Below are 15,715 nucleotides of genomic sequence, written 5' to 3' on the forward strand. Positions count from 1 at the left end.
TGATAATTTAAATAATTTTTCTATGTGCTAATCCATATCGTGCAAATCCGCGGCTAAAATTATTTGCAAAACAGGCAATTTATGTTTCTCTTTTCCATTTTATATTTTTTCTTAAATAAACATCTATCTTCTAAAACTATTTATGATCAATTTTTAAAATTATCCAGTATAATATTACCTTGCGCACATCCATTTCGGGCCCATCCATGGTAACTAACAAATCAAATCTCAGAATAACAAATCACTTCAGCAGTGCAGTAAGAACGACACTTTAAAACCCTCTTGTTACACTCAATTTGCGCTTTTGTTTTCATGTATTGTAATCTGGCAATCTTTCTGCGAAAAATTTTTTAAATCATTCTTGAAAAATTTTTCGCCTATGTAAGTTGATCTGATTTTGCTACTCCTTTATAGCCCCTTTTTAATGTTTTTTCTTTTTATTTCATTTTATTTTCTGTTTTTACATGTTATTTTTACTTTTTGTGATCTATTTTATTTATTGTTATTTTTATTAAAAAAAATTTTGAGTGCTCCTCACACTATTGTATTAATATATTTTGCTTTGGCTTTATTGATACGATATCAGAAAGCACTCTGTTTTGCGGATATAATCGTGTGGGCTGAAGAAAAGATTATATCTTTTTTTCCGGTTTCTTAAATAAAATTTCTTTTTTTTTCATATATATATAAACTCTTTGTTATTTTTTTACTCATTATTCCCCCCCCCTTTTTTTCTCTCTCATTTGTCTATAATTTTTCTTTGTTTTATTCTTCATTTTGAACTTATAATATATATATATATATATATATATATATATATATATATGTATTCAGGTGTAGGAAAAAATATTATGTTGCAGGTGAATTATTTAATATTCCTGTTTAATTTATTGAAAATGTACACTTTTACTTTTGATCTAGTATTGTGATTTCGTATTCACTTCAATCTAGATTAAAGTGATTATTTCCCTGTTATTACACATCAGAATATGAAAATCGAACATTTCCTAGAATAATTTTAAATTCTAGTTCATTTGCGTTTTAATTTGTACTGTTTTTAACGGGATATTTGATCTATATTTAATTCAAAATAATATGCAAACATGAAGTATAATTTCAAGGTCTGCACAGTGATTCTTGCACTCTAATGTGCAAGAATCTCAATTTCAATCAAGAAAGATATTCTCAAATTCATTTTCCACCGTCTGATATCAAACCGAAAAACCTCTTCAACTTTTTATAATGACTAATATAATCAAGAAAATATTTCTTTGTCAGAAACTGGTTATTTTATAATGATCACGTAAAGTCTTTGAAGATTATTTTGCATTTTGTTCCTATATAGTGCTTAAAAATATTTTTTGAGTTCTTAAGAAGTACTTATTTTTTATTGAAAGATTTTTCTACTCACCCTGTTTAAGATGTTTGCTCCCGCATACAATATTAAGTGTTAAATACGAAATGATACTTTTATAATTGGGAAAAAGTAATGCCAACTTTTTCATAAAAATTGGCATGGCTCATAGGAGACAGAGTCTACATATGAATGAAAAACAGATATAGATTAGTTTAAACTTTATTTTGCTACCTGCCAGCAGCGATTGCCCAACTGATGCAAATTATACTTATATCACAACTCCATTGGTATCGGGTTAACCGAGAGAGGTTTTCGTGGTTCTTACCTCCGTTTTGTGCAAATGCTGATTAGTTTCACTTGAAAGAATTCTTTATGGAGGTGAATGCGACTTTCAGGGGTGATTGTGAGCCCAAGTCAAAATTCCGGAAAAATTTCTTGAGTTTTTTTTTTTTTTTTTTTTTTAAAAAAAACAGTTTAAATTGAATAACTAGGAAAAAAATTTAAGCAAGTTTTTTTTTCTTCCTTTTTCTCAATATTTCTTAGTTTACTTAAAATATATTTAAAATTTTACACATACCTATGATGACCTGGAGAAGTAATTAAAACTTACAAATGTGTCTTTCTTTCTTGTGTTTATGATTATAACAACTATTTACTGATAAAAAATTAATATTAATCATGAATATAAGCTTATAAAGTATCTCTCTGGCTCTCCTTTACAAACAAATAAAAAAAACTGTGTTTTTAAGTTCCACCTTTGAAAATTTGATTTCCGGAAACTTCCGTGATTAATGATTTTTTGAAACGTCTGGACCTTCGATCTCCGGAAACTTCCGGATCACTGTTAGTGAAAAATCCGGATTTTTTCCGGAGCACAATCAGCCCTGGACTTAGTTCTTTGAACAGATGCTCTTCTGCAGGGGTGATTGTGAGTCCAAGTCAAAATTCCGGAAAAGTCATTGAGTTAAAAAGTTTTTTTTTAAAAAAAGGAACAGTTTAACTAAAAAATTAGAAAAAAATTTGAACAAGGTTTTTTTTTCCTTTTTCTCAATATTTCTTAGTTCTCTTAAAAAAATTCAAAATTTTACACATACCTATACCATTTACACCTGGAGAAGTAATTAAAATTTACAAATATGTCTTTCTTTCTTGAGTTTATGATTATAACAACTATTTACTGATAAAAAATTAAAATTAATCATTAATATGAGCTTATAAAGTATCTCTCTGGCTCTCCCTTACAAACAAATAAAATAAACCGTGTTTTTAAGTTCCACCTTTGAAAATTTGATTTCCGGAAACTTCCGTGATTAATGATTTATTGAAACGTCTGGACCTTCGATCTCCGGAAACTTCCGGATCACTGTTAGCGAAAAATCCGGAAATCCGGATTTTTTCCGGAGCACAATCAGCCCTGGACTTTGTTCTTTGAACAGATGCTCTTCTGTCTTCAAGATGAAAAAGTTGAAAATATAAAAAAGTGCTCTGTATATTCACTGAGTAAATTGGTATTCAATGAAGGAAATTTGTGAAGTGTTAACCTAAATTATGAAAAATGAGAATCGCGAAATTAATCCAGGGGTAATTGCGACAAAAAGTGTAAAATCCTGAAAATTTTATGAGTAAAAACTCGATTACAAGATATTAATTTATATACTATTCATATTGCGGAAAGTGAATAATCAACGAAGTCAACCTTCATCTATGAAAAGGTACCCCACCATAGAATCGAGTTAACATGTCTTAGATGCTAGTAAATTGGGATTACATTTTTTAGTGTTAGATACGCTACAATACTCCCAAAGAAGAATTATATCTGTGATAGAACTTGATGAACGAATGCCACAAGTTGATTCATAGCTGTGTTGCGAGAAGCCGAGAGAGCTGTATTAAGTTCTCTGTTGTGGTTATTCCTGTGTTGCCATCAGCATTCGAGTGTTTGCAGACAGATGTTGCGTGTGATCGAGACTGAGTAGCAACAGCCTGAGGAGGTAGATAATGACGCAGTCACAAGTAGCCAGTTAACTCTTCAATGTGGACCATTCATCGAAGCAGGCGTGTTCAAATCATAGTGGGCGTTTCTTCCAAGGTAGGGGTGTTCACGTCACGACCGGGTCACCAATGTGGGAATATAGCAGTAATTGACAAAGGCAACCTTCATCTATGAAAAGGTACCCAACCATAGAATCGCGTTAACATGTCTTATATACTAGTGAATTGAAATTACATATTTGTAGTGGTAGATACATTACAACATTTATTTTTTTGAGCTAAGATTTATAATTAAATCACCGACTAATAAGGAATATCACACATTTATGGTAACTAATTTAAGAAAAAACTTTGTTCTAACCATAATCGCGATATTGGATTCTAAAATTGCGTGAATATTAATCACATTATTGGATTTATGTACACGAAAATACATATCGCATGATTTCCAGATCCCGTGAATAAGAATACACATACACAAGATTTTTAAATCACGAATCGAGATGTACAATTCACAATGAGTAACTTTGAAATCCAGTAAATACAAAAATTTATGTTTTACATTAAAATCGCGTGAATATGGATCGCGATATTTGAGGATTCTGGCGTAGTTTCAAATATTAAAAACGACCGAAAAAAAATCTAAATTGCAGAAGAGTCACATGTCGTTAACGCAATTTAGGGAAGGTTTCAAAGTTTAGATATTAGAACCTAATTCTTACTTTAAATCTTAGACTGTGGTGAAAATTCTGTTGGATTAGAAGTTTTGATTCGTGGAAGTGAGCGAGTCAATGGCCTCGAAATAAGGGGAATTCCTCAAAAAAATCACATGCCTTGCTCCTTGTTTCTAGACCTGGAGGAATTCGGAATACAATCACCCTTGCTAATCATGAATCATCATGCAAATCATGAACAGTTTATCAAGACAGAAAAAAAAATCCAAAGCTGCCTTATAAACAATTTTATTAATTAGAATGTGTTATTTTTGCATGAAACAGCTCTACTTTTAAACTATGCCTAGCTATTTTTTGTGTTAAATTTAATAGAAAATACTTGTATTTAATTTCAGAAAGATTTTTCAGATGTAACGAAATAACAAAACATTTTGACCAGAATCAGCACTATTTAAAAGAATACTTTTCTGTAATAAAAATTACCGAATTCCCACCAATTAAAGTGATACATGCTGGTGAAACAACTACTCCGCCGAAGCTGAGTTCATCCTGCCTCTGAATCGTTTTTTTTTTTATCAGTTTTTGGATTAACAAGGCTAGATAAAATTTGGTACCAGTTCGTTTCAAATTAAGGTTTAGAAAATTTTATTCTATGAATATGAGCCTAGATACATGAATATTTATTTTATCTTTTCAAACAAAATTATATTTGATAAAAGAAACATTAAAAATCGTCCGTGAAAACAAATAAATGTTACGCACAAAACTCATTAAAATCTTCCTTTATAATCAAATAAATATACTCCCAAAAATTTTCGAAGTTATGCCTTTATAAACATACTAAAAACATAGAGATTAAAAGAAAATACAAAAAGGAGGAACGTATAAACTTTAGAGCTCATTTACTCAAATTAACTAAAGTGTCACTTAGTTAGTTCTACTAAGCACCTTATAATATTTTATATATACAGTAGAGCATTACATAAATCTGGTGGTGCACTTTTTCTTTTTTTGCACTCTGAGGGGACACATAGTTTAGTTTTTACATTCCTATACAATGTTTGGATATTTTGACACAATATAGCACGGAATAACTGAAATTTCACAATATTTAGCATCCTTTTTTCAGTAGTAAATATTTTAACACAAAATATATTTTAGAGAAATGGATAAAAATATTACTTGAAATTTTCCTATGCAAGTTAAAATGATTTTTACTTAAATTTAGTGATTATGTCATTTCTATCAAGTAAAAACCAGCAGAGAAACAGAGAAATTCGAAAATGAATAAAACTTTATTTGAGATAATAACATTTAAAACATAGAAGAATCAACAAAAACAAGCAAAATGTACACTAAAATGCTCAATTTCGCCATTTCACAGTCTGCAAAGAAACAAACAAATGATATTAATACTATTTTTTGCAGATTGTAAATATTTTCAAACAGCATTAGAAAATAAATTATGACATAGTTATGCTGTGCAATAGAAAAATCAAAGTAAGCAACAAAAAAATTCAAAATTAAGTTTTTTATACATTGGCCTGTTTTGAAAGCAAACTACATAATGAAAAAATATATATATATATCCTCAATTTTCTTTATTAGTTTCCTGAAATTATATTTTTCATAACCCTTATTGAACAGCTAACCAAATTTTTGGGATTACGACTACAAATGTTCAACTCCATAGCCTTGTAATTTTGAACCCAAACCAGAAGACAAGGGAACTCCTAGATCAAGTATTGGGAGACATTTTGCCATCACGGAGAACTTTTTTGATGAACTAATCCACATTTGCCTTACAAGGAGAGGAAAACCATGAAAAACTCCCAAGGTTAGCTTGACAGAAAGGGGACTCTAGCCCATGATCTGTCTACCACTGTGGATATTTTACACGAGTACTGTGATTGGTGCGAAATTTGTATCAATCAGCTATTGCTGGGATTCGAACCTGGTTCACCTCATTGGAAGGCGAACGCTCTACCCCCTGAACCATCACGGCTCCCAGATAACTTTTAACCCTCTTTTCGATAGTTATTGCTACTGATTTCCATGTGATTTTTAAAATTTCGTCATTTTTAGCCAGTGTTATTACGAATTGCTCATTTATACTACCACTTTCTGACGGGGTCCATTCGTGTCGTTAATCCCTATTGTATACCCACAATATTTTCCAATCGCAATTTACAGATTTTTAAGTGGTTTCTACTTTTTTGATATTTTTTTAATTACATACAACATGGGATCAATCCTCGTCAGCCTAAGATTCCCTGTGTAGTAAATGGTGACTGATTTATGTTAAATCTGTGGAGCTGCAAAGTTCTCCATGTTCCCATAACAAATCAATACCTCTGGGGGCACTGATCCAGGAGTTTCCTCGTCTTTTATATTCTTCCAAAATTAAAAGGCAATGGAGTTGTACATCAGTAGTCGTAAACCCAAAAAAATTGGGTCGCCTTTTCAATGACGGATATAAAATAAAAATAAAATTACATACAACTTAGTTTTGTATTTGAAATGCTTGAACTACACAGTATAGTAATGACTACTTGTTTAAGATTTATTCGAAAATCACTTTTTGTCACACTTGATTCCATAGTAATTTTACATTAACGATAATTTTTTTTTTTTGGAAACTTCTATTTGTTTTATCTAATTTTATTATATTAAGCACGATATTATTAACAATCTGCATATGACCAATATCATGATATTACTTTTGGACTTAGTCTTTTTTTGCACAGATTCTAAAGTAAATCCGTGTTATTCGTGGATTTTTTGCCAACCTTTGCATTTCTAAAACTAATACCTTTAATAAGTTACATTATAACAACAGTTGGAATACACAAGTTTTAGGACTCAGGATTTCCATATTTCTATGAATTCTTAACCTCTTTTATCCATCGATCAATATGCACATTCAAAATTTTTTTCTCAATTGTTAAAAAAAAATATTTAAAAACAAGAAGAGTTATGATCAATTAAGGCTTTTAATTAGTAAAGATGTAACGCATACATCAAGTAAAAGCAAAGATGTAATTTGATACATTAGAAAGAAAATTAAAAAAAAGATTTTAGTTCAGATGTATTTAAAGTTAGATTAAAATTTTGTTGAAATCGATATGCTGGCGTGCTTTTTATTTTTCATTTCTATGTTGGAGAATTACATGTGCCAAAGGACACAACATAATTTATTTTTTGTGTTCCCTCAACTATTCTTGGTGTATTTGCCGTGTTTATAAAGCTTATGCGATAATCACTGAACTAGTGAATTTCGCTCTTTTTATAAATAACTTCTTTATGCACTCCATTGGATGGTGTGAAAATGCACCTAAATAAACACTTAATCGACATTTTGGTGAAAATGAAAATTGGATCACGAAAACTGATTTTTATACAGAAATTTGGTGCAAAATTGGGCCAAAGTCGCACAATGCGCAATGAATAATGCATAAGTTTAGTAGCAATTTTTTTAGAGCAGGCTGGAGCAAAATGTCATTTGGAGCTTCATTTTAAAGCAATTTAAGCAGCTGTTCCAACAGTGTTAAGTAAAAAAAACTAGCTGAATTGATCTAACAATGTTTAGATCAATTCATAATGTTTAGAAACATTTCAGCAGGCTATGATAAACACTGACATTTTTTTTTTTCTTTTTAAAATAGTTGGCGAGTCAAGTAAAAATTTTAAAATAATAGTTACCTTATTATTTAGAATATCAGCAGCTGAACAGAAATCAACAGAATGAGGAGGTAGAATGCTTTTATATTGTAAAAGTCCTAACCTATCTCTGTTTGTTTTTAGAATCTGTGAACATAAATGAATTATTAATTTTTTTCAACTCATTCAAACATCATTAAATGATTAGATCAAAATTTATAGGAGAAAAATTATTTTGAAAAACTCATTAGGTGAATCTATGCAGCACTAGAGGAAAAGAGCATAAATTCATTTAAAAAAAAAATCAAAAATTATTAATTTAAAAATATAAATAATAACAATAATAATGCTTTGGATCTTTTCCACACATACTGTTCTATATGAAAAAGAAAATTTGCATTCAATTGGAAAATACAATATTTAGTTCTTAGAATCAATCGGATAATAACGATAGCAAATAAAAAAAGTATGAATTTAATTCTTAAAATTTAATGTAATTTGTTCACTTTGTGAGACTTATTCATTTTTTGTTTAGAAATAAGAAATCACTTTTATGTTTTCGTTTACAGGTAAATTGGATAAGAATAAAATTAATTTTACCATTTGATTTTTTCTTTTTTTCTTCAAACAAATTATAGATTATTAGCTCTTACACGAGTACTTCATATATATATATACATACTTATTTTCACCTAAGAGTGATTGAGTAGGTTGTGCATGCCCGATTTCTATGTATAAGTTCTTTTTTGCTTTCTCAAAGAATATTTTTAAATTCAAATTTGAAATCTTCCATTAGTAACAGCTGTCCTTAAGTTAGATATTGTATCTTAATTGCCCTCCAATGAAGATTTCCCTGAACATAAAGTAACGAAAAAAGCGTAATTACTGCTAAAGAAACAAAAAATGTTATTTACTTAGAGCATTTTCATTTTTGCGTTAACACAGGATGGTTCATATTTTAAAATGGACGAGTTACTACACATTAAAGTGTAATTTGTATAATTTTGATCTAAATGTGCATTACTGTTTAAAAGATTGGTGCACAACACCATTTTTAAAAAAACAACAACTAGGACTTATTTTTTATTTATGGAAAAAAAAACTAGGACTTATTTTTCATGACAGAAAATATAGTTTTTATACTGATATGAAGTCAATATTTATTGAATAGCTAACTAATTTTGGAAACTAAGTTTTTCTGAGCAGGCATTTTTTTCAAATTTTTTTATTAATTCTTACTTCTAGAACATTGGTTCCCAAAAGGTATTCTGAGGAACCTTAGGGTTACATTGGTTACCCTAGTTAACCTACCATACCACGAGTTAAGACATTCTTTTTAAAACTGTGATTATATTTATGTCTCATCGATTATTCATTATCTATTTAAGATTTCAATTATTCTTAAGAAGTTATTTAAGTAAAATACCAGTAGAAAAAATAAGCAAAATTAAAAAATGTATTCTTATTCTAACAATTAAATAAATTAAGAAAAGGATATGAATTTATAGAAAATTGCATTAGTATTTCATATGGAACTTTTTAATTAAAAAACAAAGCATAATTCAACTTCATTTTTAGCATTTGAATATGGCAGAAAATATGAACTAGACAATATGCCACTTCAGTCCTACAAATTCAACTGTCTATTACAAAATATAACTTTGAAAGTTTCACTGTTAACATCAAGAAAAAATTTCATTCACATTAAACATTTTAATAGTAATTAAAAGTAAAAAAAGAAAGTAAAAGCAATGATGAACAACTGAAGTTTCTAAAAGAAAGGCAATAATTTAGGGTTTCATAGGAGAAAAAAAACGGGAAACCACTATTTTAGAATAATGCTTAGTAGTTCTTCGAATAAATATTAAGCTAAAAAATTAAACTACATTTTTTTTTTGCAACACAGAAAAATAGGTGAAAAATTTTGCTATTATGTTAAAGATCAAAAAATATTTAACTGTACAAAAAAGAAATGTATTAATAACAAATATTTCACATGATATATTTTATAAAATTTATTCAAATTAATAACATCTTTAATAACAAGTATATTTGGCAGCTAGTTACAAATAATTAACAATAGTTTTATAATTAACAGCTAGTAATAATTTGCATTTACAGAAATTTATCTTAAAAAACAAAGGAATGACATAAAAAGTGAGAATAAAATTAAAAAAAGAAAAAGAAAGTAAACAATGAAATTGCACATGTCTACTTCACAGTAAGTGGGCAGGAATATTAATCTAATTCGGCACATTAATGAAGAACGTTAAAATAATGTTGGCCACAAATATTTTTTTTTATTGTATGAAGAAGATATACCAGGGTTGGGTTTTTGACGTCAAAAAGTGGTTTTTGACATGACAAGGGTATAATACTGGTTTAAACCGTCAAAAACCCGTCAAAAATGTTAAAAACTGAAGTTTGCCAAGAAAATATATAAACTTCAAAACTACCAACAGTTGCCATGCATTAGATTGAAATTTAATTATACTATAGGTAATCAGCAGGTTTTAAAATATTTTTTAATTAAAATTAAGGTAAAATAACAGATTTAAAATCTCAGAAATTTATATTCAAATGCATGTGCAGAAAAATTTCGCACAAAAATTGTTTAAATATTTATATTTAAAAAAAAAAATTTTTTTTTTGATACTTAAGAAAATTAAAAGTTTATTACTATGCATTTTTGACATATAAGGAACATATAACTAATATTTATAAGGAACTTACAAGTTATGTTGTATAAATACAAACTTGATACAAGTGTATAAAAAAAAATTTTTAATGTTATACCGAATATCTTTATTATCCAGTATGTTAATTTGAATTTAAAAGTAGTTATATTTATGAATAATGATAAATATAATTCATATTGTTAATTCCTATATTTATTTATAATTATTACACTTATCATTTTAAAACAATTTTTATCTCTTAATTTTTTTTTCTCCACTTGTATTAAGAATACAAATAATGCATATCTTGAAAGCAAGAAGTAATTATTCAACAGCTGAATATTTAGATATTCAACAAAACTATTTTATTCAGCAAAATGAAATTCACAAGTATTTGGATAAACTAAACTTTCAGCATAGTAAATGAATAGGCTGAATATACTGTAAATCGACACTAACTACTCTGTGTATTTAACAGAAAGCACTTAAATTTGTATTGTCTTATGTTAAAAAGATTATTAAGAAGATTTAAAAGAATATTAAAAAGATTTTTCTTTAAAAGAAGATGTCTAATGTACAAAACTGCTAATGTTTATCTTTAAAAATGTCTAATTTTTAGTATAATCTATACTATACGCTAAATTTGGTTATAAATAAATTTCTTAATAATATCACTGCAGATTTTCAATAACACATGAAAATGAATACATAATATTACAAAAGATGTGAGTTTTAAGTACAAGATTTTGGTTACTATTCAAAATAAGTGTTTCTTCAAAATTTTAAATTTATTTTTTCTAGAACATATTTAGAAACACTATCCTTTATAAAAAATATATAAATTTTATGTATTAATTAAATTTCACATATGAATATAGGTTTTTGACATTTTCGACATTTTTGACAGTGAGGTTTTTGACGTGACGGTTTAAATCATGGTTTAAACTGTCAAAAACTGTCACATGTCAAAAACCTGCCAACCCTGAGATATACATTTATTAAAAGTGTTCTCGTAATTGCAGCTAACCTCTATATTTTGAAGGTTAAGAATCCAAATGTGTAAAAAAAAATATATCTTTATTCAGAGAAAGTAGGCTTTTGTGTCCGATTTCGTAACTTAACAAATAATTAGCATATTTGAGGTCATCCCCAGGAACCCTTACAGGGTTGCCACAGAAAAAAAAATGAACAAAAGTTGCTTTTAGTACCCTAAGGCATGAAAATAAGTTGCCTAAATAAGAACAAAATTTTATTAAAAATATGACTAAAATTTTATTGAATGACTTAATTGCCATATACCATAATCTATTCAAAGATAAGTTTTATACAATTAAAAAAAATTTACACAACAGAAAATGCATACTTTGATAAAAGTTGAAAACAGTAAAATATGGGAAATAGAATATAGAAGGGAAAAAAATATAAAAATAACACAATTATAAATCAGAGAGAAAAAATAAAATATACTTAATTGAATATTAAGAAGAAATTAAAATTTTGGTATTTCAGACATAAATGATAGTATAAGAATGTTTTTTCTTTTATTCAGAATGGGCCCATGGGCCGCAAGTTGTGCAATCGAATTCATGCACCATCATTACTAGAAGTACAGAAAAGTCTCCTTTTCCTGAAAATTGTTGCTTTTTTGTCCTTTCTAGGTAAAATAAAAAGTTGCCACAGTTGCCTTAGGCCAAAAATAGTTGCAAATAGTCGCCTGTTGCAACCTTGCATTAAGACTGACACTTAGAATGTGAAAATCCTATGATTAGAAGGAAAGTTATTCAGCGTGATATCTTTTTTTTGCTCACTGTACATATCTATAAACATTAACAATTAAACTTGTGCAATAATAATTTTTTTAATTAAGTAGAAAAAAAGGCTCACCTCAATAACCACAGAATGGCACTTGTACTTTTTTGCCAAAAGCAATTTCAATTCCTGATTTTCTATGAAGCCCACATATTTAGAGATAAGCTTGGAAGAAAAGATAGAAAAAATTACTATAACAAAATCTAAAACTAAATACATGTGTCAAGCATAAAACTAAATACATGTGTCAAGCATAAAACTAAATACATGTGTCAAGCATAAAACTAAATACATGTGTCAAGCATATCTTTTTTTTTCTCAAAAAATTGCAAAATCAATCTAATAAAAACAAAAAAACATACAATGATCCAGCATGAAATTTATTAATAAATTTAATTTTATATTCTTAAAAGCATATATGGAGCATGTTATCAATGACAAAGATTTTAAAACCATGGAGGGGCTAATAAATTAAGTATCAACAAAAAACTCTGCAGTACAGAACTATAATGAATATAGTGAATACCTGGTGGTTGTGAAAATTTTTAGTGGTCTCGTTCCAGCTGTTATTTAACTAATGTTGCTTGGAATGCTTAGCATGAACAGTTAAAAATTGACAATTTGCCTGTAGTTGATACAATCTAAATAGTCTACGCAATATTAAAATTAATTTGCACTAAATTTTTAGTCTATGCGATCCAGCTGTTATCTGTCTCATTCCAACTGTTATTTAACTAATGTTGCTTGGAATGCTTAGCATGAACAGTTAAAAATTGACAATTTGCCATTAGTTGATACAATCTAAATAGTCTACACAATATTAAAATAAATTTGCACAAAATTTTTAGTATATGCGATAGGTATGACTGTTAATTAAAAATGAAGTTTTTTTTTTTATTTCCAATCCCCACCTGTGTTAACATTTCATCAATTCAGGCATTATATAATATAAGTACCAAAAACTAAATAGATTCTTTACACTTTTATAAATAGCCAATTATGATATGAGTCAGATAATGAATAATAAAAAACAGAATAACACTTTTTTTTAAAGAAATTAAGTTTTTTAACAAAGTGCACATAAAACTAGATTACTTTTAAAAACAGGAAACAAAAGAGTATAATTTGCTCTATAAAAACAAATTAATATCATACTTAAATTATATAATTTGTTACACAGGGATGAGATTAGCCAAAAAGCAAAAAAGCTGAATTTCCACGATAGTAAATTTTACGCAAGCGCAACCTTTTAATAATAACAGTTTAAGGTAATAAATAATGTGTTGACATACAATTGTGTACTAATCTATCATTATATAAATGATTACATTGATACTTAACATTTTTTAGTGAAAATAAAAATTACCACCTGAAAAAATAAATCTGGAAATTATATTTTTCCCCAGTTCACATAAGAGACAATTATTACTTGAAAAACTACCTGGTTTAGCAAATTAAAACTACTGAGAATATACATTAATATTTCATTTCTTTTAATAAATACTGTAATGTGATTTATAGCAAATATATCAGTAATAATCAGTAATCTTTTTCCCCAAAAACAAATTAAATTAAATCTCTTTTTAAGTGATTGCTTTTGTTCGCTATATCTTTTATGTTTTCTACATTTAGTCGTTAGTCCATCTTCAAACATCTTGTGACAAATCCTATTTTTTCTTCTTTGCAAGCACAGAATGTAAGTTTTGAATATATTCCCTTCCAGTTTCTCTGATGTTGTAACACTTACATATACTAATAATCGTCCTTAGAAAAACAGTCACCTTTATAATAACTAATTTTAAAAAAATGTACTTCTTACAAGAATCGTGATAGTTGATCTTAAAATTGCGTGAATATAAATAACAATTATGGATTTTGAAATCACATGAATATGAAACTAGATATACGATTTTGAAAATGAGAAAATACAAACTGGGATATAGAATTTTTAAAACGCGTAAATACAAATCACGATTCATAATTTTTAGATTGCGTAAACACGAATCATGATGCGTAATTTTTAGATTGCATAAATAAGAATTATGATGCATAGCTTTTAAAATGCGTGAATGCGAATCTCAATGCCTTATTTTAAAATCACGTATAAATACGAAAATCAATGTTTGATATTATAAACCGCATGAGCAAATCAACACATTGAATTTTAAACTTGCGAGAATCGCTACATAGGTTTTTAAAAAGGTGTAAATACGAATCACAATATCGTATTCAAATATTAATTCAATTTTCAAATATTAATTCATTAAATAAATTTAATAATTTTAGTTTGGTTTAATAATTTTAGTTAGTTGATTGTAAATTGTAATTATTTAATCAAAAATAACATATTTTAAAGATAACATCAGTGATAATTTCTAACTTATAGCTGTATATGAACAAAAAAATAGTCATCAGCATAATGATAAAAGTTTGGGTTGTCATCAGCATAATATTAGTAAGTTTGGGTTGTCCTCAGCATAATATTAATAAGTTTGGGTTGTCATCAGCATAATATTAATAAGTTTGGGTTGTCATCAGCATAAAATTATTTTCGGGTTGTCATCAGCATAATACTAAAAGTTTGGGTTGTCATCAGCATAAAATTAAGTTTGGGTTGTCATCAGCATAATATTAATAAGTTTGGGCTGTCATCAGCATAAAATTAATAAGTTTGGGTTGTCATCAGCATAAAATTATTTTTGGGTTGTCATCAGCATAATACTAAAAGTTTGGGTTGTCATCAGCATAAAATTAAGTTTGGGCTGTCATCAGCATAAAAATTATTTTTGGGTTGTCATCAGCATAATATTAATAAGTTTGGGTTGTCATCAGCATAAAATTAATAAGTTTGGGTTGTCATCAGCATAATATTAATAAGTCTGGGTTGTCATCAGCATAAAATTTTTTTTGGGTTGTCATCAGCATAATATTAAAAGTTTGGGTTGTCATCAGCATAATATTAATAAGTTTGGGTTGTCATCAGCATAAAATTAATAAGTTTGGGTTGTCATCAGCATAAAATTAAGTTTGGGTTGTCATCAGCATAATATTAATAAGTTTGGGCTGTCATCAGCATAAAATTAATAAGTTTGGGTTGTCATCAGCATAAAATTATTTTTGGGTTGTCATCAGCATAATACTAAAAGTTTGGGTTGTCATCAGCATAAAATTAAGTTTGGGCTGTCATCAGCATAAAAAAGTTTTTTTGGGTTGTCATCAGCATAAAATTAATAAGTTTGGGTTGTCATCAGCATAATATTAATAAGTCTGGGTTGTCATCAGCATAAATTTTTTTTGGGGTTGTCATCAGCATAATATTAAAAGTTTGGGTTGTCATCAGCATAATATTAATAAGTTTGGGTTGTCATTAGCATAAAATTAATAAGTTTGGGTTGTCATCAGCATAAAATTATTTTTGGGTTGTCATCAGGAATGTCTTGTGAATTGTTTTTTCAAATTTTATTATGCAAAAAGATAAAGTAGTTATTTAAAGACTTAATAACTGTTTTACAATTATTATTGTGTACAATAATTATATTGTGTAC

At 27.9% G+C, this 15,715-nt stretch overlaps 1 protein-coding gene across 4 annotated transcripts in view; it reads right to left on the reverse strand.

Annotated features, from left to right (window-relative positions):
- Nucleotides 1-5,299: 5,299 nt before the first annotated feature.
- Vps16B (Vacuolar protein sorting 16B) overlaps nucleotides 5,300-15,715 on the reverse strand; it is a 37,329-nt gene continuing 26,913 nt past the window's right edge. For all 4 annotated transcript variants that reach the window (XM_043049758.3, XM_043049757.3, XM_043049759.3 and 1 more), the window contains exons 15-17: nucleotides 12,246-12,335; nucleotides 7,726-7,830; nucleotides 5,300-5,408 (exon numbers count right to left, since the gene is read on the reverse strand). In XM_043049758.3, the coding sequence (XP_042905692.2) occupies nucleotides 5,388-5,408; nucleotides 7,726-7,830; nucleotides 12,246-12,335 (216 nt within the window). In that variant the 3' untranslated portion in view covers nucleotides 5,300-5,387. The remainder of the gene's footprint in view (nucleotides 5,409-7,725; nucleotides 7,831-12,245; nucleotides 12,336-15,715) is intronic.

This window comes from Parasteatoda tepidariorum, chromosome 10 (genome assembly GCF_982258835.1).
Source record: "Parasteatoda tepidariorum strain Cologne lab strain chromosome 10, Ptep-v5.0, whole genome shotgun sequence".
NCBI classification, from domain to species: Eukaryota; Metazoa; Arthropoda; class Arachnida; order Araneae; family Theridiidae; genus Parasteatoda; species Parasteatoda tepidariorum.